At 38.9% G+C, this 26,648-nt stretch overlaps 1 protein-coding gene across 6 annotated transcripts in view; it reads left to right on the top strand.

The window, feature by feature from the left end:
* Positions 1-26,648, top strand: part of DCC (DCC netrin 1 receptor) — a 1,228,196-nt gene that overhangs the window by 871,950 nt on the left and 329,598 nt on the right. For all 6 annotated transcript variants that reach the window (XM_043889644.1, XM_043889645.1, XM_043889647.1 and 3 more), the window contains 2 exons: positions 22,762-22,910; positions 24,607-24,745. In XM_043889644.1, the coding sequence (XP_043745579.1) occupies positions 22,762-22,910; positions 24,607-24,745 (288 nt within the window). The remainder of the gene's footprint in view (positions 1-22,761; positions 22,911-24,606; positions 24,746-26,648) is intronic.

The following is a 26,648-nucleotide window of genomic DNA, read 5'->3' on the forward strand; positions in this document are numbered from 1 at the left end:
ATGCCTCATTGTGCAGCCAAAATAAATAAAATGAAACAAAAACAAAAAAAAATCAAATATAAAGAAAGAAAAAGGAAAATTGACTAAAATTTCAGATCCACAGCCCAGTCTTCCTGCTGCCAAGATTTTCTGAGGACCTGATCCAAAAGGGGCCAGTTAGTGCCAAAATAAATGTTAGCCCAGAACCAGCTTTTCTGATATGTATTTTGCTTGTATTTATTAAGCAGGAGATTGAATTCTAATGGGATGTCTGCTCAGGATCACCTTATTGCTCTGAGACTGTATCAGAATTTTATCAGTGGAAACCTGGTGTTTTGGCCCAAGTGGAGATCATAGAATTCAGAAGGAATTTGCCTTTTGACTGTTAACATATCTTTGCTTTACTCTTTTTCTTATCTTGGGGAATCTTATTTGCCCCACTAACTCAGGGCATGTAAGAATCCAAAATATTTACCTGATGATCTGAAACACATTGTTAAGTTCATAAAATCCATTTTAAATAGCTGATTTCAGTCTTTGAGTTTTACAAAGAATAAATTTGGGGAGCAGGGAACTTAAGGCCAGCCATTAGATGGATCAGTACCCTGGTCCCCAGGATTGCACCTAGAGTGCTTGTCCAAGGTTGTTTGTGTAAGATGGCTCTGCTTGCCAAAAATCTATTTCCTCTACTTGAAAAGGGATAGGATCCTACACCATTAAGCAAAAGACTTGCATTGTAGGCTGAGGTAGTATCTGTATGTTGCTGTATATGTTTAAGCAGGCCACTTACCTTTTCTGTTTTTCAATTTTCTCTCCTAAAATAGTGAGTATCCTGCCTGTGTTAGTTTCCCATGTGTTACCTGTTTTAAAACAAAAATTTATTCTCTGACAGTTCCAGAGACTAGAAATCTGAACTTCAGGTGTTAGCAGAGCCATGCTCCCACTGAAAGGCTTTAGAGAAAAACCTTCCCTCATTGCTTCTTGGCTTCTGGGGGTTCTGGTAATCCTTTGGCATTTCCCGGCCTGTGGGTGCACCACGTGGCCTCCGCCCCCAGCTTCACATGCCCTCCTCCCCGCTGGGGTCATGTCCCTTCGTGTATTCTTTTTTATAAGGACACTGGATTTAGAGTACACCCGAATCCAGCATGACTTCATTTTAATCAATTACGTCTACAATGGACTTTTCTGAGTACACATGAATTAGGTGGGAGGGGATTCAACCAAGTACATACACGTCCCTAAAAATCACACAGATTGTTAGCAAGATTCCGAGTAATCTGGGTGGGGTGAGGACTGAGAAAACTGTGAAATATATATATGTTATGCTGTGCAGTGCTTAGTCACTCAGTCGTGTCCAGTTCTTTGTGATCCCAAGGACTGTAGCCCACCAGGCTCTTCTGTCCATGGGGATTCTCCAGGCAAGAATACTAGAGTGGGTAGCCATGCCCTCCTCATGTGTATATATATATCTGTGTGTATATGTATATATTTTATTGGAATATAGTTGATTTACAATGTTGTGTTACATACAGGTGTCCAGCAAAGTGAATATCCACTCGTTTTTTTAGATTTTTTTTCCCTATATAGGCCATTGAATATATATCCCTGTGCTAGTAGGTCATTATTAGCTATCTATTTTATATATAGTCTTGTGTATATCTCAATCCCAATCTCCCAATTTATCTCCTCTACCACCCTTAATCCCTGGTAACCATAAGTGGCCCTACTTCTGTTTTGTCAATGAGCTCATTTGTTTCCTCTTTTTGTAAGAGAGAGTTAACACCTATCCTTCTCAAAATATTCCAAAAAATTGCAGAGGACGGAACACATTCAAACTCATTCTATGAGGCCAGCATTACCCTGATACCAAAACCAAGCAAAGATATCACACACACACACACAAAGGAAATTACAGACCAATATTATTGATGAATATAGTCATCAAAAATGTATACATATATTTTAAATAAAATATTTAATTAAAATTTTCATTTAAAAATAATTTTAGCTATTATCTCTCAAGGAGAGAAGTATTAACAATACCCTTAGTGCCCTTAAAATCATATTTGATATCCTTCTATTAGAGATACCAAGGGAACATTTCATGTAAAAATGGGCTCAATAAAGGACAGAAATGGTATGGACCTAACAGAAGCAGAAGATATTAAGAAGAGGTGGCAAGAATACACAGAAGAACTGTACATAAAAGATCTTCACAACCCAGATAATCATGATGGTGTGATCACTTACCTAGAGCCAGACATCCTGGAATGTTAAATCAAGTGGGCCTTAGGAAACATCACTACAAACAAAGCTAGTGGACATGACGGAATTCTAGTTGAGCCATTTCAAATTCTAAAAGATGATGCTGTAAAAGTGCTGCACTCAATATGCCAGCAAATTTGGAAAACTCAGCAGTGGCCACAGGACTGGAAAAGGTCAGTTTTCATTCCAATCCCTAAGAAAGGCAATATCAAAGAATGCTCAAACTACCACACCATTGCACTCATCTCACACGCTAGTAAAGTAATGCTCAAAATTCTCCAAGCTAGGCTTCAACAATACGTGAACCATGAACTTCTGGATGTTCAAACTGGTTTTAGAAAAGGCAGGGGAACCAGAGATCAAATTGCCAACACCTGCCAGATCATCAAGAAAGCAAGAGAGTTCCAGAAAAACATCTACTTCTGCTTTATTGACTACACCAAAGCCTTTGACTGTGTGGATCACAATAAACTGTGGAAAATTCTGAAGGAGATGGGAATACCAGACCACCTGACCTGCTGCTTGAGAAATCTGTAAGCAGGTCAGGAAGCAACAGTTAGAACTGGACATGGAACAACAGACTGGTTCCAAATAGGAAAAGAAGTACGTCAAGGCTGTATACTGTCACCCTGCCTATTTAACTTCTATGCAGAGTACATCATGAGAAACGCTGGGCTGGATGAAGCACAAACTGGAATCAAGATTGCTGGGAGAAATATCAATAACCTCAGGTATGCAGATGACACCACCCTTATGGCAGAAAGTGAAGAGATAAACAGCCTCTTGATGAAAGTGAAAGAGGAGAGTGAAAAAGTTGGCTTAAAGCTCAACATTCAGAAAACTAAGATCATGGCATCTGGTCCTATCACTTCATGGCAAATAGATGGGGAAAGAGTGGCAGACTTTATTGTTTTGGGCTCCAAAATCACTGCAGATGGTGACTGCAGCCTTGAAATTAAAAGACGTTTACTCCTTGGAAGCAAAATTATGACCAACCTAGATAGCATATTAAGAAGCAGAGTTATTACTTTGTCAACAAAGGTCCATCTAGTCAAGGCTATGGTTTTTCCAGTGGTCATGTATGGATGTGAGAGTTGGACTGTGAAGAAAGCTGAGTGCTGAAGAATTGATCCTTTTGAACTGTGGTGTGGATAAGAGTCTTGAGAGTCCCTTGAACTGCAAGGAGATCCAACCAGTCCATCCTAAAGGACATCAGTCCTGAGTATTCATTGAAAGGACTGATGTTGAAGCTGAAACTCCAATATTTTGGCCACCTCATGCGAAGAGCTGACTCATTTGAAAAGACCCTGATGCTGGGAAAGACTGAAGGAAGGAGGAGAAGAGGCCAACAGAGGATGAGATGGTTGGATGGCATCACCGACTCAATGGACCTGAGTTTGGGTAAACTCTGGGAGCTGGTGATGGACAGGGAGGCTTAGTGTGCTGCAGTCCATGGGGTCGCAAAGAGTTGGACACTACTGAGTGACTGAACTGAACTGAACTACCTTCTTCTCTCTAGAATTCTAACCTTGCTTTGTCTCCTGTAGGACACAGTTCTTGTTGTTTAGTTGGTAAGTAGTATCAGACTCTTTGCAACCCAATAGGCTATAGCCCACCAGGCTCTTCTATCCATGGGATTTCCTAGGCGAGAACACTGGGGCGGTTTACCATTGCCTTCTCCAGGGGATCTTCCTGACCCAGGGATCAAACCTTAGTCTCCTGCATTGGCAGGCAGATTCTTTACCACTGATCCACGAGGGAGGTCTGTAGGGGATAGTACTCTCTGAATATTAAAGACTGCAAAAGGTTTAGGTGGCCCAAAGGGAACTGACAAGTGAAAGAATTCAGTCGAGTTTGCAGGAGCTGCCAGCAAGAGCTGTGACAGACACCGACCACACACTCAGACTTCCACTTTTTGACCTTCAGTTGATAAATACCCTGTATTTTTTTTTTTTCTCCTGAACACCGTTGGCAGGATCTTGACTCTGGTATTAACAGCTATGATGACCTGAAGCAGTAATTGTGTGTCATCACCTTGAAATTTTTCAACTTCAGCCCATAACCATCCCCTATATCTGTGAAATATCCTGTGAAAAAGAATTTTGGCCCAACTCAACTCCCCCAATAACTGTGACAAAATTAAATGTGACAAAACTAATAGTGTCAGAGCTGCGATTAGAACGTGGCATTACATTCCTACGACAATGTTAATGCGTGTCTGTGTGTGTACGTGTGCATGCATACACAGAGATAAGCATGATGATTTCAGGGAAATGGAGAGACAATTACCTGAAGGCTAACTGAGTGTTAACAATTTTTTAATGAGTTAAAATTCTTATTACTTAAAGCAACATAGCCATAACGGTATAATATTTTTAAAACCCCAATATTATTGAGCTTACCCCAGTCTGAGTGAGTTATGCTAACCTCTATGCCAGGGATATCATTTCTCCTCCCTATTATAAATCACTTACTTGTAGTTAAGCTTCCGTTTGTTGAAGACTTGATTCAAAGCCTTCTACTAACTTGCAGTGAAATAAAGTTTATTATTGTCACTGCCAGTCTTCACAGGGCCTAAGTGACTTGTGTGTGTGTGCTTGCTAATTCACTTCAGTTGTGTTCAACTCTTTGTGACCCCATGGACTGTAGCCCACCGGGCTCCTCTGTAAATCAGTTCTCCAGGCGAGAATGCTGGAGTGGGTTGCCATGCCCTGCTCCGGGGGATCTTCCTGACTCAGGGATCGAACCTGTGTCTCTTACATCTCCTGCATTGGCGGGCGGGTTTCTTACTAATAGCACCATCTGGGAAAGTTTAGTCTAACCAAATGCATAGGACCCCCAGAAATGACTTGATGCCACTTCTGGTATTATGTTTCATCATTTAATGTAATTGTAAACTACGAACAACAATGTAATAATAGATTGAATGTGTCACTCACATTTTAGATTATGCCAACACTTTGATTGATTTTATCACTTGGAGTATGATGTGATCTCTATCCTTTTGATAATTTGATGTTTTTACAGTAATTTTGCCACCCTATTTGGAAATATTAAATTTTGCAGAGTTCTTGAATTATTCTAGTGACATTGCTTATCTGTGCAATGTTTGCTATGGTAACCACTAGCCACAAGTGACTGTTGAGCTCTTGAAACATAGCTTGCCTGAACTGAGGTGTGCTGTAAGAAATTCACCCTGGATATTAAAGACATAGTAAAAGCAATGTAAACTGTCACTTTAGCACGTTTCCTACTGATTATGGTTTGAATTATATACTTTTAGGTTACTTGAATTATGTATTTTAGGCTCACTATACTTACTATTAAGATTAATTTCGCTTATTTCATTTTTACCATTTGACTTTGACTACTGGAAACTTTAAATTACATATGAGCCTTCCTGGCTCCCATTATATTTATGTCAGACGGTGATAACTAATACATTCCCAAAGTCTTATATCCAATCACAAGGAAGTCAAGAAGATTGCCAGCCTGATATTAAAATGAATTTTGGAGCTATTGGCATACAGTGGTTAAACAAATCAGCCTCCTTAAATATTTCTGAATGGTATCTAAATAACTCTCATATTTAACATCATTTTCCTTATTTTACTCCATGTTTACTGGGCATCATAATCAGTGGCCTTTGAATGCATGAGTCGAAGACCTTTCTTTCACATTGGCCTAAAACTTTATGGCACTGATGAAAATTAAAGTCTAGGAAGTGGAGTTGGGGAAAGAATAGGAGTCTTTGGATGCATAGTAATGCATCTGTGTTCCTGTGTTCAGTTTCAGAGTCCTTGTCCAACTTCTGTGAGGTGATTTACTGCTGAAGACTATTTGTCTTCCTACTGCTATCTCTGAACAAGCCCAAATCGTCCATGTGGTTAATAAACTTCTTATCTTTTGAATACTGAAAATAAAATAAACTTAATCCTCAGGGTGGTTCAGTCAGCAGACGGGGAGCCTTTGAGATGCTTCTTAGAGATACAGGATGACCAGGTTTTCTGCCCTGCGCTGTGATCCATCTTCCCCTCTCACGCACGTGTGTGTAAGGGCGTTAAAGGTGCTTCTCAGTGATAAATGTCAGTGCAGTCGCAAAGTGAATATTAATTTCAGTATTGTCAAGGTCACATGTGTACCCAGGTTCATTGTTACTGGAATTTTTATTGTTGTGGCTGTTTGGAAATTTATTTTATCTGGAGCTCTTTTTATCAAGTATCAGGAGCAGAATTCCTCAACACCCATGTAAATTGCTCAGAAAAAAAAGCACTTTAGCACTGTCTGGTCTGTTAATTGGGGTAATTATTTTGAGTGCCTCAAAAAAGAGCAAAGTGTGGGTTTAGAGGAGCTAAGTTAGGTAGGAACAGAACAAACAGATGATCATGAAATCTGGAGAATAGCTAACGTTCCTGAAAAGCGACTGACTATAAATGGGAAAAGAAAGAAAAAAATGCAGGGGAAATAAATGAAAAAGAAAAAAAAAATGGCTGTGGCGAGGCCATTCATAGAACTGGGGTGTGAAATTGTCTAGCTGAGAGACCAAGAAATTAAGAGGGAAGTAAAGATGAAGAAAAATAATAGATCATGGCTGTCCATCTGGTGTTAAATACCCAGCATGCCCCTGTGTATGGGGAAGGACTTGAACCCCAGTGTAGGTGCCGAAGCTATGATACTCACCCGCCCACACACCACGCTCACACACCTGCCCAGTCTCGCTTCAGTCCAGTGTTTTCTGTCTCAGTAAACGAGATGAAAATCATCCAGCTGGGCAGGTCAGAAATACAGGGGTCGTCCTTTCATGTTAGTTTGTTTTGTTTATTAAAATTTTATTGAGGTGTAGTTGATTTACAATTCTGTGTTGCTTTCTGCTGTGCGGCAAAGTTAATCAGTGACCGCTATACATACATCCACTGCTTTTTAGATTCTGTTTACATATAGGGCATTACAGAGTGTTGAGTAGTGTTCCCTGCACTGTACGGTAGGTCCGTATTAGTGATCTGTTTTATCCACAGTAGTGTTTGTATCTCAGTGCCAGTCTAGGAGTCATTCTTGATGTCAGTCTCTCACTGGGCTTCCTCCAGTACATCAAATGCTGGTGATGTTTGCCTTCCATACAGCCCTGAATCCCTTCTTTTCTCTTCCTGTTCATCACCATTGTTCTAAATCAAGCTGTTAACCTCTCTCTTCTATGCATAGAATACTCTTCCAACTGGTCTTCTGGCACCTACATTTGCCCCCTTCCATTCACAATTTGCATCTTGGACAAGTACAAAATGATTAAACCCATCAGTACCTTTATGATTCTTAAAAATCAAAATCCTCCCAAAGTATTTAAGGCCCAATGTGGTCTCATCCCTGATCATCTCTCCCACCTCATCTGGACCCCTCTCCTAGCCTCTGATGGTCCTATCACTTTAGACTAAAATTTAAGGACATTTTCATTGTTTTCCCTGTTGATTCTCTGACACATTATAAAAATTGATAACATTTACTGAATTCTTCTTGGTACTAGATACTGTTCATGGTTTATTATCAGTCTCTACAGTAAAGCCATGAAGTAGGTGTTGGTATTAATCCCATTTTAACATAAAATTGAAGCTCAAGAATATTAAATAGCTTGACCCTGGCCATGTAAGCCTCAGCAGAGGTACTTAATTTGAACCCATAGTCTCTGACTTTGGAGGCCACATTCATTACTGTTAGTCTCTCTCGGCAAGGTTTTATTAGATGGGCTGCAGCCCAGATTGGTGACTTCTGGGAAACCTATGTGTTCAGAGAAGAGAGTTCTAAATTTCTTCTTTAACTTATGGTTCCTCCATAAAGACTTTATGCAAGGCAGTGCCTCATCTTTTAAAACCTGGGAATAGATGAACAATACATTGCTTCCCTAAAGAGACGGTCATTTTTAAGGTAGGATTTTTTGGAGTTTTGTAGAAAAACCTTCTCAGGCTTTCCTGGTGGCTTATTGGTAAAGAATCCTCCTGCCAATGCAGGAGACACAGTTTCGATCCCTGGGTCGGGAAGATCCTCTGGAGAAGGAAATGGCAACTCACTCCAGTATTCTTACCTGGGAAATCCCATGGATAGAGGAGCCTGGTGGGCTACAGTCCATGGGGTCACAAAAGTGTCAAACATGACTTAGCAACTAAGCAACAACAAGAATAGGAAAACCTACTCACTTGGTTGACAGAAAAAAGACTGTTGATTCTTTCTCCTCGAATAAATGGCAGCAGGACTCTTTTATAAAAGCATCCATACATGTCATTTATTGGCTCTGTTAAAACTACAGGCATCAAATATTGATTGATTCTTTCTATCCTGACCATAATACATGCCAACTCTGAGAAAGGTTGCTGGGATTGAGTTACGTTATCACCGTGGAGAACACTCTGGGTTGCACATGAGCCAAAGATGCCTGATTCTCTGATGCATATCTGTTCATTATATGTGCAGAAATACATCCTGAAGTATATATGAGTCTCCAATAAGTATGAAACATCCCGCTTCCTAGGGATTTCTCCTTGGGACTCTTCTACAAGAATTAAACACAAATGTATGACCTGTATAATAACAATAATAGTAACTGTGTATTTATGAGGAGGTTGGGACACGTTTTAAAATCTTGTTCCCAAACTGAAGTTCTAGAGACCAATATCTTGCAAAATGTGCATTTTTTTTCCTACTTTCTTCAAATTATCTTGAGACATACCACATTTTCCTCAAATCAGTAGAATATTATGTGATCTGTTGGTAATGCTAATAAAGTAGAAAGGCAGTTTAATCATCGATAATTTCATGCTGGTGGGTTGTTTCCTGCTTAATTGTGCCATCATTAACTAGTTCACTTTGCAATTTTTCTCATTATTTTTACTTAAAGGATTCTTTATCTAACACCATCCCCAAACTATATTGCGTTTTTCTCTCCTTTGACTGACTTGTAAATTCTGTTACAGAAAGGCAAATATCAAGGCCGTGATTCATTAAACTCCTCCCCACCCGTGCCCCCTGACTCACTGGGTTCCTCCTTCACATCTGAACTTCCAGTCCTTCCTTTCTTCATCGGTGCACTTTTCAACTGTTGATCAAGAAATACTCTTGACCCCATTTCCCATAACTGTCCTCAATGACTGTGTACTTCATTGATAGACCTGTTTCTAGCATTCTTATATACTTTATCATTTGTGAAGAAGCGTGTGTGTGTTTATTTTATTGTCTGTCTGTGCATATTTTCTTTGTCCTAATAAGTTCCCTAAAAATTTCTACATAATATTTCACAGTACTAGAGAGAGCATTGTATGTTAGCCACATAAAGTGTATGATTAGACTGCAAAATGAACTGTTACTTTTATCTAGAAATTTCAATGACAATGGAAAGGGACCAAACCCAAGCTATTCTAGGGGAAAAAATATTAAGTCACTATAATTGAGTTTACATGACATTAAGCATTTAATAATACGAAAGTTAAGCACATTTGCCTGAAACCTCAGGTTTTTAACTTCAGTGTTTATTTTCAGCAGTTTTTCTGTATGATAAACCATTTGCCTTTGATTTTACTTAAAAATCTCCAGTTGCAATGATTTGAAACCTCAGTCATGCAGTCAGGAATCTACATTACCCGCTACATTTTACATTTATAGGCGTTGCTAGTAAGTAAATAAGTGAAAGTCTCTCAGTCATGTCCGACTGTTTGCAAACCCACGGACTATATAGTTCATGGAATTCTCCAGGCCATAATACTGGAGTGGATAGCATTTCTTTTCTCCAGGGGATCTTCCCAGCCCAGGAATCAAATCCAGGTCTCCCACATTGCAGGTGGATTCTTTACCAGCTGAGCCTCAAGGGAAGCTAATGTGTTCCAAGGTGAAATTCATCATAAGCTACGTGCTTCACCAAGGTTATTACCCTTTGGTTGTGTTAGTGAAAAATCTGTTACGCTACTGAGAAGATTTGACGTTGAGTTCAGTCCCTATAATCACTTTTATTATAACACTACTCCAAGTACTACTAAGTAAAACTAGTAGTTTTACCACAAAAAGACTACTTTTAAGATATTTTCCTTCAAAAAGAATCATTAAAGTGTTTTCTACTACATTGTCAAAAATATCAGTTGTTTCATATAGCAGTGGGACTTCCCTGGTGGCTCAGCAGTAAAGAATCTGCCTGCCAATGCAGGAGATGCAGGTTCGATTCCTGGGTCGGGAAGATCCCCTGGAGAAGGAAGTGGCAACCCACTCCAGTATTCTTGCTTTGGAAATCCCATGGCCAGAGGAACCTAGCAGGCAACTCTTTTGGCGTCGCAGAAGAGTCAGACAGGACTTAGTGACTAAACAACAACAATATATCAGCGTATGTGTGTATTGGTTGTTGTTGCTCAGTGGCCCAGTCGTGCACAACTCTTTGTGACCCCATGGGCTGCAGCTTGCCAGGTCTTCCATATGCACACACATATTTGTATATACAGGTGATATGCAAGTCATATAAATCACACATATTTTATGTGTGTGTATATGCCTACATCAGTATATGTCTTCAGACACACACATGCATACATGTGCATGCACACACACATATAAGGACACAGTTGAGTATATTGTGAGTTAGCTAATAGCACCTATTCAAACCAAAAATAAAATGATCAGGTAATAACTGCTTCCTCCAACCAAGTCTTGTCAGACGCCTGTGATTTTGGTAATAGAGACCTAACCCCATAGTCTGAGCTTCTTCCTTGCCAGACTACTGTCATATCTCCTAACTGTGCATTTTTCAGTCAAGAAGGGATTTTATTATGTTAATAATTACATTGCCTGCAGGCTTTTTGATGTTGCATTCCCCATACAGAATAGAAACAGATTTCATAGAAATATCATTAAAGCTGTTAACTACAGAAGAAAAAAAAATCAAAGAGGCAATCAAAGCATGCACTTTATTATCAATAAATGCAAATAGTTTCAGAAATGGTTTGCATTTGAAACACATTCAGTGAGGATATCATTGGCAGTGGAAGCTGCTGCTTAAATAAGAGAGCTTTGTGGCCTAAGTCCATTTGGATCACTACAGATAATTATTTAGATTTCTTGCTATCCATTTTTAAAATAGACTCAAGAATCATTTTTATATTAGCACATGCATAAGAAGGTAGACTCACCCTCAGAACTCTGGCCTGAATTGAGGATATGGGGATTATAGATCATTATTTGAATGATAACACATGTGATTTTTTTTTAATGCACTATTACTTTGGTTCTAAAAAAAAAAGAATTTAGTGGCTGCTAAATTAATGATTTAGGAACATTGTACTACACAGTCATTTTGAAGAGACTTTAAATATTCAAATGTTCAACTACATATTCTCTGACACTAACATTTGTCTTCATTTGGGACTCCCAGCTGGGAAACATCAGTATAATGGTGAAAAGATATCAGCTTCATTCAGTATTATGATGACAGAGACATGCCTTGATCCTTATAAAGCTTTTTCTATGAAAAACCTTATATTCCATTCTTATTTGGAAGAGGTTATTTAAACTCCCATTTTTAGAAGCATATATCCAATAAATCATAATTTGGACTTCAGTGTGCTTAATACAAATATCAAATTACAGTACAGAGAAGTCAGGAAGGTAGACAAATAGACATTAGAATAGATACAGAGCAAGAGAAAGAAAAGAAAATAGGGTATTAGTTTTTATTTGCTATTTGACTCGATCATCAGCAGCTCTGAAATCTGGAAAATCTAAAATACTTGGTAAATTAAAGCAAATGAATTCATATGCCTTTGACTTACCCATGATTTGCGAAATGAAATAGAAACATCTATTTCATAAATGTTTCTGTTTTTGAAACAGTAGCATTTTATTAAAAGTTGAGGATATCTAAAGTGAAATTATTGCCATATTTCCCATCATAAAATAATTAACAATTAAGACAAATGATTGATGGTAAAGAATGACTGACTGATTTTCAAAACCAAAAGAAACCAGAGATGTTATCTAATCTTTAGGAGCTACCACGTAAGGAATCATAGACCTAAATGATGAAAACTTTGCACCCTACGCTTCAAAAAATGTATATATTACATTACTGAAAACTTACAAACAATTTCAGGGAGTCCCTGGGCACCTTGATTCTTGATGCCAATGACTGATCTCTATCATAAGTAGCGACAAGAAATCATACCTTCTGACTCTCATCTCAATTGATTAGTTGTAGCTCATTAAACTGTAATATTCCCCCCAAGTCCAATCACCTAATCATATATAGAACATAGACACACATCCTGTAATTGATATATGTGATAAATCATGCTTTATTAAAAATTCAGCCAACTTCTATATGCCATTTTTGGGTTAATACGCAGTAAGATCCCATTATAAAGTACCCTGTTGCACTATAAATTTACATATATAGTCAGAAATTATTGTTCTCTGTGCAAATAGTGACATGTAATATATCTCATTTACTCTATTGTCAGTGTTTAATTTGTTCTTAGGTACAGGTATTCTAATGAATTTCTACCTTAATGCAATATTAAAGTTTAAAAAGGTAGTTGATTAGGTTGACATTGATTGATGAGTTACTTTCATAGATCATGCGTCTGTTCAGAAATCTTTCCATTCTTTGAAGAAAGAGGTAACTGGAATAGAGATGGAGAGAAATTAGATGCAGTTTGCAACAAAATTATTGTCCAACTGAGGGGATCGGTGGGAATTATGAAAGACATCTTGGAAATGATGAGTGGTTATACCCATTAAGGTTCTTGACTGACATACTAAAATGTAATGAAATGGAAAGCTGAAGCTGTTAACTGTATTGACTCCACATCTAATTTCTACTATTTAACATCTTTAAGTCTCCCTTTTTCTCTTTCTGTCTCTTTCTAATATGCATATAATAAATCACATGTAAAAGTGTATAAGTTATATTCAAGTATAGTTTGTAGACATAGATCTGAATAAAGACATAAATATATGAAAATATACTTATGTGATACCCCCACAACACACACACAGGCCTCGCTTAGAGTTATAATTCAAAAGGATAATAATAGGGAATTCAGGAATTTGAATTTATAGCACTGCTATGAAGAAAAGTAAGCGTGTAATATCTTTAAGCTGTTTTTGAACCAAACTTATATCTGCTCTTCACTGCACGGTAAAGTCAATCTATTGACACTGGATTGTGGTAAAGGAAAGTACAGTGTTTATTGCATGCCACCACGCAAGAAGAATCCTAAAGGAAATCAGTCCTGAGTATTCATTGGAAGGACTGATGCTGAAAGTGAAATTCCAGTACTTTGGCAACCTGATGCGAAGAACTGACTTATTGGAAAAGACCCTGATGCTGGGAAAGATTGAAGGCAGGAAGAGAAGGGGATGACAGAGGACCAGATGGTTGGATGGCATAACGGACTCAATGGACATGAATTTGAGCAAGCTCTGGGAGATGGTGATGGGCAGGGAAGCCTGGCGTGCTGCAGTCCATGGGGTCACAGAGAGTCAGGCATGACTGAGCGACTGAACTGAACTGAAGCAAGGAGAATGAGCAGCTCATGTTCACAAGTCTCACCCTCCACAGTGGCTTTCAGGGAAGGAGTTTTAAAGGCTACGTGAGGAAGGAGGCCACGGGGTCTGATCAGCTCATGCAGAATTCTCAAATTGGTTGGCTTCAAGGTGAAGTTCAGCATCATTAACCTCTGGCTTTCAACTGTTCTAGGGTCTGTATCCTTGAGGTCAGCAGTTTTCATCTGGTGGGTGTCTGCTTTCTCTTAGAACAACTTAGAAATGTGCTTTAGTCCTTTATCTGCATCTTTCAGGGAATTGTGAGTTCTCTGTTTCTGCTAAGTGGCTGATTTATAGTCTGTATTGCTGCTAGTTTCCTGGCCCAACAGCTATTCTTCGTTTCTACATCTTCATATTTCCTAGTCATTAACTCCTGAGCCAGTCTTTTGAGACCCAGGGGCAGCCTGGGATACTAAAGCAAAAGCTTTTTACTTCAAAGGACAACAGAGGCTTGTATACAGTCTCAGTCCTCTTTTCTTTGATACCCCTTAGTCTTGAAAGGAGCAGGATTAGGGAGTAAAGTTTCAGATAGAGGGGTTAATCATAAACTCAGCAGAGGAACTCAGATTTGAAGGATGAAAGACAGAGTCTTGACAATAACCAGGAATGTTGTGAAAAAGAACATCTCACATGCAGATGCTGTTGGTCTGGATGATTGTCTTTTTCTATCTCTTTATCTATATACAGGAAGACCTTGCTTTATTGTACTTTGCAGATATTGCATTTTTTACAATTAGAGGATTGTGGCAGCCTTCTGCCACAATAGAGAAAGACTATTGGCACTAGTTTTCTAACTGGAATTTCTTTACTTCTGTGCCTCTGTCACATTTTGGTAGTTCTTACAGTATTTCAAATGTTTTTTTGTTTTGTTTTGGTTTTTTCCCTTTATTTATTTATTTATTTTTTCAGTGGGTTTTGTCATACATTGATATGAATCCGCCATAGATTTACACGTATTCCCCATCCCGGTCCCCCCTCCCACCTCCCTCTCCACCCGATTCCTCTGGGTCTTCCCAGTGCACCAGGACCGAGCACTTGTCTCATGCATCCCACCTGGGCTGGTGATCTGTTTCACCATAGATAGTATTCATGCTGTTCTTTCGAAACATCCCACCCTCACCTTCTCCCATAGAGTTCAAAAGTCTGTTCTGTACTTCTGTGTCTCTTTTTCTGTTTTGCATATAGGGTTGTCATTACCGTCTTTCTAAATTCCATATATATGTGTTAGTATGCTGTAATGTTCTTTATCTTTCTGGCAAATGTTTTTCATGATTATTATGTTTGTCATGGTGATCTGTGGTCATTATTCATTGTTGCTTTTGTAATTATTTGGGGGTGCCACAAACTCAGTTCAGTTCAGTTGCTCAGTTGTGTCCAACTCTTTGCGACCCCATGAACCACAGCACGCCAGGCCTCCCTGTCCATCACCAACTCCCGGAGTTTACTCAAACTCAGGTCCATTGATTTGGTGATGCCATCCAACCATCTGGTCCTCTGTCATCCCCTTCTCCCGCCTTCAATCTTTCCTAGCATCAGGGTCTTTTCCAATAAGTCAGTTCTTTACATCAGGTTGCCAAAGTACTGGAATTTCAGTTTCAGCATCAGTCCTTCCAATGAATATTCAGGACTGATTTTCTTTAGGATGGACTGGTTGGATCTCCTTGCAGTCCAAGGACTCTCAAGAGTCTTCTCCAACACCACAGTTCAAAAGCATCAATTCTTTGACACTTAGCTTTCTCTGTGGTCCAACTCTCACATCCATACATGACTACTGGAAAAACTATAGCTTTGACTAGATGAACCTTTGTCAGCAAAGTAATGCCTCTGCTTTTTAATATGCTGTCTAGGTTGGTCATAACTTTTCTTCCAAGAAGCAAGCGTCTTTTAATTTCATGGCTGCAATTACCATCTGCAGTGATTTTGGAGCCAAAAAATAAAGTCTGCAACTGTTTCCATTGTTTCCCCATCTGTTTGCCATGAAGCGATGGGACTGGATGCCATGATCTTAGTTTTCTGAATGTTGAGTTTTAAGCCAACTTTTTCACTCTCCTCTTTCACTTTCATGAAGAGGCTCTTTAGTTCTTCTTCACTTTCTGCCATAAGAGTGGTATCATCTGTGTATCTGAGGTAATTGATATTTCTCCCTTCAATCTTGATTCCAGCTTGTTCTTTATCCAGCCCAGCATCTCTCATGATGTACTCTGCATATAAGTTAAATAAGCAGGGTGACAATATACAGTCTTGACGTACTCCTTTCCCAATTTGGAACCAGTCTGTTGTTCCATGTCCAGTTCTAGCTGTTGCTTCTTGACCTGCATACAGATTTATTGAGAGGTAGGTCAGGTGGTCTGGTATTCCCATCTCTTGAAGAATTTTCCACAGTTTGTTGTGATCCATACAGTCAAAGGCTTTGGTATAGTCAATAAAGCAGAATTAGATGTTTTTCTGGAATTCTCTTGCTTTTTCTATGGTCCAACAGATGCCACAAACTAATAGCACCCATATAAAGAAGCTGAACATAACTGACACATGTTGTTTGTTCTGATGGCTCCACTCATAGGTCATCCCCTATCTCCCACTCTTCTTGAGCCTCCTTATTCCTTTAGACACAATAATATTGAAATTAGGCCAGTTAATAACCTTAGGATGGTCTCTAAATGTTCAAGTGAAAGGAAAACTCAATTAATCTGGCAAACTACATTATTGTCTTATTTTAAGAAAGTACTGCAGCTGTCCCAGCCTTCAGTAACCACCACCCTGTTGAGTCAGCAGGCACCAACATCATGACAGGACTCTCTACCTGCAAAATAATTATGATCCACTGAAGGCTCATATGATGGTTCAGTTCAGTTCAGTTCAGCCACTCAGTGATGTCCGACTCTTTGAGACCCCATGAATCGCAGCACGCCAGGCCTCCCTGTCCATCACCAACTCCCGGAGTTTACTCAAACTCATGCCCATCGAGTTGGTGATGCCATCCAGCCATCTCATCCTCTGTCTCCCCTTCTCCTCCTGCCCCCAATCCCTCCCAGCATCAGGGTCTTTTCCAATGAGTCAACTCTTCACATGAGGTGGCCAAAGTATTGGAGTTGCAGCTTCAGCATCAGTCCTTCCAACGAACACCTAGGACTGATCTCCTTTAGTATGGACTGGTTGGATCTCCTTGCAGTCCAAGGGACTCTCAAGACTCTTCTACAACACCACAGTTCAAAAGCATCAATTCTTCTGCACTCAGCTTTCTTCACAGTCCAACTCTCACATCCATACATTTGGTTAGCCATTTTTTTTTTAGCAATAAATAAAGTGCTTTAAAATATGTACATTTTTAGACAAAATGCATGCTATATAATAGAATATATATTTATAATAGAAAACATACTATATAATAGAATATAGCATAAACATAACTTTTTATGTACACTGGGAAACCAAATATTTGGTGTGGCTTCCTTTATTATAATTGCTTTATCGGGATCGTTTGGAACCTAACACATAATATCTCCAAGGTTTGCCTGTAGTCCTGTACAGTTGTCTCTCAGCATCTACGAGGCATTGGTTTCAAGGCTCCCCATGGATACCAAAATCTGCAGATGCTTGTATCCTTAGTTGTTCAGTCGTGTCTGACTCTTTGCAACTGTAGCCCACCAGTCTCCTCTGTCCATGGAATTCTCCAGGCAAGAATACTGGAGTGGGTTGCCATTCCCTTCTGCAGGGGATCTTCCCAACCCAGGGATCAAATCCACATCTCCTGCATTGGCAGGTGGATTTTTTACTGCAAAGTCACCAGGGAAGCTCAATCTAATATAACCTAATGGAATCTAATGTAAGCAAGTAACTCATTAATCAATGCCAGTCTATCCATCTACCTTTTTATATATAGTTATAGATATGCAGTCTTATGGGACTTCCCAGGTGGTGCTAGTGGTAAAGAACCTTCCTGCCAATGCAAGAGACTTAAGAGACATGGATTTGATCCCTGGGTCAGGAAGATCCCCTGGAGGAGGAAGTGGCAACCCACCCCTGGAAATTTCCACGGACCGAGGAGCCTAATGGGCTACAGTCCATAGGGTTGCACAGAGTCAGACACGACTGAAGTGATTAGCATGTATGCAGCATACGGTCATATATATATGTAATATATCATTAAATATATAAATAATACATGTATAGATATGCATATCTATAGTATCTGCATGCTGAATGCAACCAACCTCAGATCAAAAATACTGAAAAAATATTTTAGCAACTAAACAACAACAACAGATTAGATTACATTACATTAATTGCATATTTATTATTATATATGATAAACATATGATTTGATAATTCTTTGATGTTGTGATGTTTATATTTACTTAGGCCAACATAGGATTATGGTATTTATCTTAATATATGAGAATATTACAGAAAATCTACCAATTCAATCAAATCACAAAATAAAATATATTTTAAAACAAAAGGTAGGAAATAAGTTTGTTCTAAAATGCAACACTTTTTCAGAGAAAGACAATTGAAAACTTTGTACCAACTAGTTGAATGTTAGCTGTGAAACACACACTGTTGTTTGTGAATGCTGAATCTAAATGTTCTGAATGCTCCTTTTTTCTTCTGGTGATTATTATCTCTGCCTCAAATTCTTCTGGCTTCCCAAGCACACCTTTTTCCTCGATGATGTCTAATGATCATTAGGAAAGGAGAATAATCCAATTGGTGAACAGATCATTGCTATTGACACTACCAGTGTGTCCTGAATCCAAATTATGACACTTACTTACTGCCTGGTGTTTCCCCGTTGGTAAAAGCCATGGACACATATAGACAGATTAACCTATGGGCAGAGTGCACCTAGCCTTGTGCATATCCCCGTGAAGAAGACAGCTGCTCTTATTATTTGGGAAACTAAGTGTGGGTTTTGACCATTGTCTGGACAGCCGGGACACTCAGCAGCCACGGCTGGAATCACCAGGGGAGAAGGACGGCCTGACGTTTGTTCTTGCAGGGTGCTCTCTTGGAATCACCAGGGGAGAAGGACGGCCTGACGTTTGTTCTTGCAGGGTGCTCTCTTGACTCTGCCTGAGTCCCTGTAGACTCCTCTGCCACAGCGCCTGATGGAGGTGGTGATTCCCACGTCTCAGAGTCACAGCAGGCCTCGCATCTTCCCACCCCACCCCACGTGCCCCATGTAGCCCCCTCAGCTCGTCCTTCCGGATTCTCAGGGGGCTTGCTCTGGGTGCAGGAGTCATTTCTAGATTCTCTCCCAAGCCGCGCTAGGAGCCTCAGGAAACTCTGAGAGTGACACTGGCACTCTTCACACCCCACCCTCTTGGCAGAGTTGCCACTGACCACAACTGGTGGTGCGGGTGAAGTGCAAGTTCATTTTCTGCTTCATCCCTCAAACGTTGAAGACAGTTTGAATCGTTGCCCATCACCCTACTGTGCTCCAGTGAAACAGATGGGCAGAAACTCCCCAAACACTGCCTCCACTTCCTTTCTTCTAGACACCTCCTGGAAACCTTCCTTGAATGTGTTACATCTCTCAGCAGGAGTGATGGCTTTGGAGTTGGGCCGTTTTAAAATCTGAATCTTTGCTCTCTCTCAGGATAAGCTTGTGGCTCAGCTGCTATGCTGGAGACCTGGGTTTGATCCCTGGGTTGAGAAGATCCCCTAGAGAAGGTGAAGGCTACCCACTCCAGTATTCTGGCCTGGAGAATCCCATGGACTATATAGTCGATGGGGTCACAAAGAGTCAGACACAGCTGAGTGACTTTCATTTTCACTTTAGTAGGCAATGCCCTTTCCACTTTAGCCATGAGAAAACAACAAAGAATACATTCCACCCCATTCAGTTAGTATTTTACACATCACTGGGCTGCACAAATATGCTCTGTGGGAACTTTTACAATCCTGGTTACCTTCCATTCAACATGCATCTTAGGCAGGTCATTCAGTCTCATTGCTTCTATGCCTTTCTCTATCTGCCTTCCTTAGAAAAATAGTAGATCCCAAATCAGAAATATCCCTTCTTGAAATGGTTGCATTGTCTTTGTGAATATATCAGTAATCAAAGAAACATGCAAGTCATTAATGTTTTCACTACTGTTATTTAATATATTGTACTTTGAAAATTCAGTTGAAGAGTGTGTACATGTGTGGTCAGTCTGTCAGTCGTGTCCAACTCTTCGTAACCCTCTGGACTGTAGCCTGCCAGGTTTGTCTGTCTGTGGGATTATTCAGGCAAGAACACTGGAGTGGGTTGCCATTTCCTTCTCCAATGTGTGAAAGTGAAAAGTGAAAGTGAAATAGCTCAGTTGCGTCTGACTCTTAGCGACCCCATGGACTGCAGCCTACCAGGCTTCTCCGCCCATGGGAGTTTCCAGGCAAGAGTACTGGAGTGGGTTGCCATTGCCTTCTCCGAAGAATGACCCCTACAGAGATGGATTAGAATGGTGGCGTCTCTATAGAGTCATGAAAGATAGTGTATGAATCTGTACATGTGACTATACATATGTTCCTGAGAGTTTTTGTATGTATCTGTGTATACACACTGATGTATTTGTTCTTCAGCCAGAGGACCTAGAGACATTGTTAAAGAGCATAGTTCCAGTGTAGCATCTCCACGCAGATTGTTTATGAGTTGCAAGCAGTGAAGTAGGGGACCAGAGTACGGGGCCATGCCGAGGACCACTTACCCCTGCAGTGGGGAAATCGGATAGCACCTTGACCTAGTTCACAAGATTAACAGAAGTGGGGATTCAAAGATCTTGTGCCTCTGGGTACAATGCCCTGAGAAGGACAACATCACTTACATTTTATTTCAGCTTGGAATGTATAACCTAAACTCAGTAGGAAGAAACAAAGACAAACCGAAAATGGAGAACATTATATTAGTTAAAATAGGACAATATCCTTCAAAAAATAAATGGCCTAAAAAGTGAAGAAAGGCTTTGGAACAGGTTCTATATAAAACAGACCAAAGAGATATAGTAGTGAAGTTCAAACTTGACTGTAAACTGGATCCTCAACTAGAGATGAAAATGCTGCGTAAATGACACTACCGAGTCAGTTGACTCTGCTTGAATACAAATGATGATTAGATAAAATATTGTTTTCATACAAAATGCTGAAGTTGACAGCTATATTATTCATGTACACATTAATTCTTAAGAAATATATGTTAATGAGTTTAGGGGTAAAGAGCCCTGATAAGTGTGGCCTAATCTGGATGGATGGGTAGATAGATAATTGAGAGAGAGAATGATAGTTTATAGAACAAAGTGTTAACAATAGGTAGATCTGGATAAAGGGAACAAGGGTATTGTATGTACTATTCTCATTCTTAATGTTTTCTGTAGGTTTAAAATTATTTCCATGTAAATTTTTTAAAAGATTATTAATAATCACTTGTTAACGTGAAAAGGATGAAGTTGTCAATAATAAGGATTCTCGGGATTTGAAGACTGGTGGGATAATGTATGAAGGTGATATCAATACCAACCAGAATTCTTGCCCTTCCCCAATCAACAGAAATTGATGAGGCCAATCAACCTTTGTTTCTTGAGGAGACTTTTACCCAGGTGCAAGCATTGCAGCAAAGGGATCCAGGTCCCAGCCTGTCTCAGCAGAAAATACTTGTTTTTGAGTATTCCTCCCCCACCCCCAAAAGTGTGAGCGGTAATGCTTTAAGGAGCTGGGCTCTGTGGAACAAATTCTGAAAATGATCCAGAGACCCAGGTTCCATGCCGATCTAAGAAGTCTGTCATTGGATGTCATGTTAGCTGGGGTTTCATATGGTGTTTTGCTATGGAAGTTCAAACTCAGATGAGATTGATTAGAGGCCTAGAATGTATATCTGTCCAAAGCTAGGTGGTATCTAAGGCTGGCAGGGAATACACAGCCTGTTTAAGTTAAAGTCATTGTTATGCTTGCAGTGATGGGCTATTTATTTATTTTGGATTGCAGTAACTAGCATGGTTATTGCATTTACCATTTGCAAACCATATATTTATATTCAAGTTTTATGAGCAAATAAAAAATTGTGCAGAAATTCAAAATTTGCATATCTAAAATGAAGGATTTTCTTAACTCATTTCATAGCCTCATCTCACCTGATCTTATGTTAGGCTGTGTATAGTCTTTAATAATTCTATTTGGTGTGAATGCATGTTTGCTGCAAATATATGGTTTAATAACAGGGTGCTACAACAGACTTCACTCAGGATGTTACATAAAACACTGCATGTGTACCATGTTACCTTTGTAAAACTCGAGAACTTCTGGATATGGAAACATATCTGGACATAAGTGTTTTGGTTAAGTGATTGTGGACCTGTGTTTATCTGATTTCTTTAATGAACAAGCTTTTTATCCTTGATTAAGTAAAGTAATAGTTGCGAGAGAAAATGGAATGCTAGAAAGTAAAATTGAAATTAAATCTTGAAATTAATTTAAAGGACCCAGATTTGGGCAAGATTGTAAAATGATGACTTCAATAAAGACAATGTGGTCAATTATCCATAACTGTGCTGCCTACTTGAATTATAAGTAGGACCATGATGTACAAGTATTCTAATTGTGTTTCCTCTTTTCCTTCTGCAGTTAGCAGCACACAGGCAAAGGCATATTGGCAAAGCAGAAAATTCTCCGTACTAAGAATTTAGATTAAGAATCCCACTCTTATTCAGCCATTACTCTAGTCCTTTAGACTCCTTGACCAGTTTCCTCAACTGTTAAATGAAATAAGTAATTTAGATTAATATAAGCCCTGTTCTGAATTTTAGAATGAATGATTCTAAAACTTCATTACTTTCTATTCGTGTTCCATGTGTTTACATTCTTATACTATATGATTCTAAAAATAGTACATGGTGCTATATTCCCTTGAACTGTAAAAGATGTGATTCTGTTTGTTTTGAGAAAGAGAACCTACTTGTACTAATCGATTTCTCTTGTAAACAGTGCAAGTTCCAGGGCCAGTGGAAAACCTGCAAGCTGTATCTACCTCACCTACCTCAATTCTTATTACCTGGGAACCCCCTGCCTATGCAAACGGTCCAGTGCAAGGTTACAGATTGTTCTGCACTGAAGTGTCCACGGGGAAAGAACAGGTAGGCGAGAGAACGGGCCCCACTCCTACACCTCCCGGAGAAAGGCAGGAGATCTGAGGCTCTTGATATAAGCCAGTATCCAGCACATTAATTGGATAGCTGTTCAGTTTTAAAGTAACTGTTATTGAAAATGTTAAGTAATTGAATTCTGGTGGTAAGAGAGGCAAATGGGCAATGAGGTGAAGTCAATAAAAAGGATGCCGGTGTTTTGTTTGAGTATATAGCAGTCTGGGCCAGTATACCTTTGAATAAGCCCATCTGATCCCAGAAGAGTATTTGCATTTCAGCCCTTATCCTAAGGGATGATCAGTCATATTCAGCGACCTCAGTCAAATTGCTCTTTTCATTCACGTATTTGATATTAATTCTGGCTTCTTGTTTTTTTCAGTATACTTTACTCCTGAAGACCACTTTCCTCCTTGTTTCATTTTGCTTCTAATCTGTGGTTAGCACAGATCCTGGAAAATAAGCAAATTAGATTTTCAAATAAAAGTAAATGAACCTTTGTGGAGACACATGAAACTGGACGATTCTGTTTTGTAAGACATGTATATGACTGTTGAAATGTTTACTTCCAGAGTCTCAACTTCGTGTGACAAAAGATACAAAGACAGTGGGTAGTTAAATAGGAAGGGTCCAGAAGTGACCTTGAGATACTGGTGTTCTTAAGATGTGTTGCGAAGTCTGCCCAGCATAGTGTGGTCCTCATGCTTTCATATACCCTGCAGGATAGATATTTTTCATTAAAAAAATATTTGCATTAGTTCTATCCACAGCAGTTCCTAGTTATAGCATGAGAGTGATTAAGAGCTCCTCCTTTGCAATCAATCATTCCATGTGTGTTTACTTTTCCCGTGCTATTTCGCTCTTACTCTCAGCTTTCTATTCTACCCTTTTTCCTACACATTTTAGTTCTGCAATAACACATTTTACCAATCCATTTAAATAATATTACCCAAGATAAGTGTGAGTGTGAGAATCATTGGGAAGAGCGACATAATGGGTCTTCTGGAACAAACTGGCTCTCACTTCTCAGGGAACTTCACCTCCAGCACCTCATTTCTTCAACCGTGAAGTGCTGAAAACAATCCCAACATTAACCTCTCAGCATTTTGAGAGAGAATTCATGTAGCAGAGTATCTGTCAGTTTCAAGAACCAAGAGTATATTTCAGCAGGAGAAGGAGTAATTGTATGTTTCAGCAGGAGAAGGAGTAATTCTTTTTTTTTTTTTTTAACTTTTTATTTTTATTTTATTTGTTTTTTTTTTCCCCAATTATTTTTACTAGTTGGAGGCTAATTACTTTAAAATTCTATTGTTTCTTGGGAAATTAGTCCATTTCAGGTATTGGAGCAACTCTCTGTTCCTGTGGCTTCAGGAGCTGCCTTCTGCCTGTCAGAGTTTTGGTGTGGGTGTTAATACAGCACGCTATTCAATGATTGGGTGGTGTTAAACAAATTGGAACTTAACAACGGTGAAGGCAGCATGGTGTTAATTCAGCTAGGAGTCTCCAGAGGGGTTTGGTCTTTAGTGGAGGAGTGTGTGTCACCATTTCAGTTTTATAACAACTCATAATAAGGCTAGAGTGTTGCTTTGTGAGTGAGAGTCTGCTATCAGTTCACTGATTGCTCAGAATGGCTTCCATTTCTGCTTTAACATGCCTCCTGAATAATGGTTTTGGTGTTTTATGTCTCCAGAATATAGAGGTTGATGGGCTATCTTATAAACTGGAAGGCCTGAAAAAATTCACGGAATATAGCCTTCGATTCCTAGCTTATAACCGCTATGGGCCAGGAGTATCTACTGACGATGTGACAGTGGTTACGCTTTCTGATGGTAAGTTACAGACAGTGGAATTTGACTTACTTATTTTGAATATTGAATTGAATTGAATGCATTGATATTGAATGCATGTGATAGATTCCATATTCAAGGTGTCCTAACTGAAACTTCATGAAATAGACTAACATACATTAGAACTTTGGCTTATTCCTCAAACCACCTATTACAGTCAGATTTAAACTTTGAAAAGGTATATACTCTGAATCAGGATGTCCTAATTAGTCATTTTCAAGGTATGACTACTGCCTAGGAGCTCAAAATAATTTTGTGTGTGTGTTTTCCTTTATTCCTATGAATACAAACACATTTGTGCATGCATGTGGGCTAATTTACATCAGCATCTTTTGTTTTTCCTTCTAAACAGTGGTAGGTGATTAAATGTGTTTAAATGATGGACAATCCTCCTGCATATACCTCTAATTTGAAAAAAAAAAATCATGAAGATTTAGGCCAAATAATCCAATACTGAAAGTATTAAAACTGAACCTGAAAATTTATATTTTACTTTAACCTTGCCTAGCAAATGAAAGATTAGATGTATTTTTAATGCCATAAAAAAAGGAAGAAATCTTAATGAAATAGATGAATTTGACAAAGCAGTAGCAGAGGTAACTAAAGATCTAAGAAACGGATGATAATGAAATGTTGGAAGTTTAATGAAAAGTGAAAATAAAGCATAGCAGAGTTTATGATATGAGGCCAGTGACAATTCAGGCAGGTGCAGAAATGCAGAGAAGTGACCTCTATGAATATTAAAAAGGCGGCAAGCTATTTCTTTTCAACAACAGTTTCCATGTTGGTATGTGTAATTCTATAAATTATTGATCTTTTGAATTTCAAAAAATGACTTCAGTTTGTGATTCTTTGGCCAATCCACCATGCTTTAATCTCGGAAAGTATCTGGGTAAATACCTCACACAATTTCAGTGAAATGAGGACACACACGTGTATTCTGAAGGACAGTGCAAAGGAGACACAGAAGTAATGTTCATTTGTAATTTCAATGTAAAAACTATATATTTGACACCACTTCCATATCATTTTTAATGTAATTCCTACGCTCATTCATCTGATTCTGTTATTGAAGACAAAACAGAATATTTATTGGCAGAATAAATTACTTCACAAGTTATAATTATAAAAATAAAAGGAAAACAAATGAAAATGAATATTTTACATAATTTATGTAGATTTCTTTCACACTCTGAATGTAATGCTGTGGCCTTATTCTCTACTTTGGTTTTAAATGTCATAAGTGAGAAAGATAGATTATTACTCATTAATCCAAGAATTATTATCTAGAAGTGTTGCAACATTTAGGATTTAGAAAATGCCTGTCATTTAAATAAAAGGATTTCATGAACCTCATTCAACAAGCATCACTGTGCAAGAGGCCCCCAGCTCCCCTCTGTCAGATGCATTGGGTACAGAATGCATGCACTCCAGGGGCCCCTAGGACTGGGCACTCTGACCTCATCTGCAATCATTTCATCTCTTTTACTTCAGTATGATGTCCTTTCCTCTCTACTGAAGCTCTCCATGCTGAGGTCACATGTAGATGAATTTAATTATAATTATAGTTACCCACTTCCTAGTTGTACTTAATAAAGCCATTTTCTTCTTGACTTTCTAGATGTTATAAAAGGCAGATATTGTGAAAATTAAGTGGCTAATCCATATAAGCACCTGAAACATGAGCATGGCATATATTTAGATGTTTAATAAATGATATTATGCCAGTGTCTCTCTTTCTCATTATTCTAAATGTCCCTTAAATGAGAGGTGATGTTATATTCATCTCTATATCCCTCCCTACTCAGTAAATATTTGTTGAATCACTCAGGCAGTTCAGCCAAACCTGTACAAATGTTTGTAAGTATAGACTCATCTTTAGGAC

Source organism: Cervus elaphus, chromosome 27 (genome assembly GCF_910594005.1).
Source record: "Cervus elaphus chromosome 27, mCerEla1.1, whole genome shotgun sequence".
Lineage (NCBI taxonomy): Eukaryota > Metazoa > Chordata > Mammalia > Artiodactyla > Cervidae > Cervus > Cervus elaphus.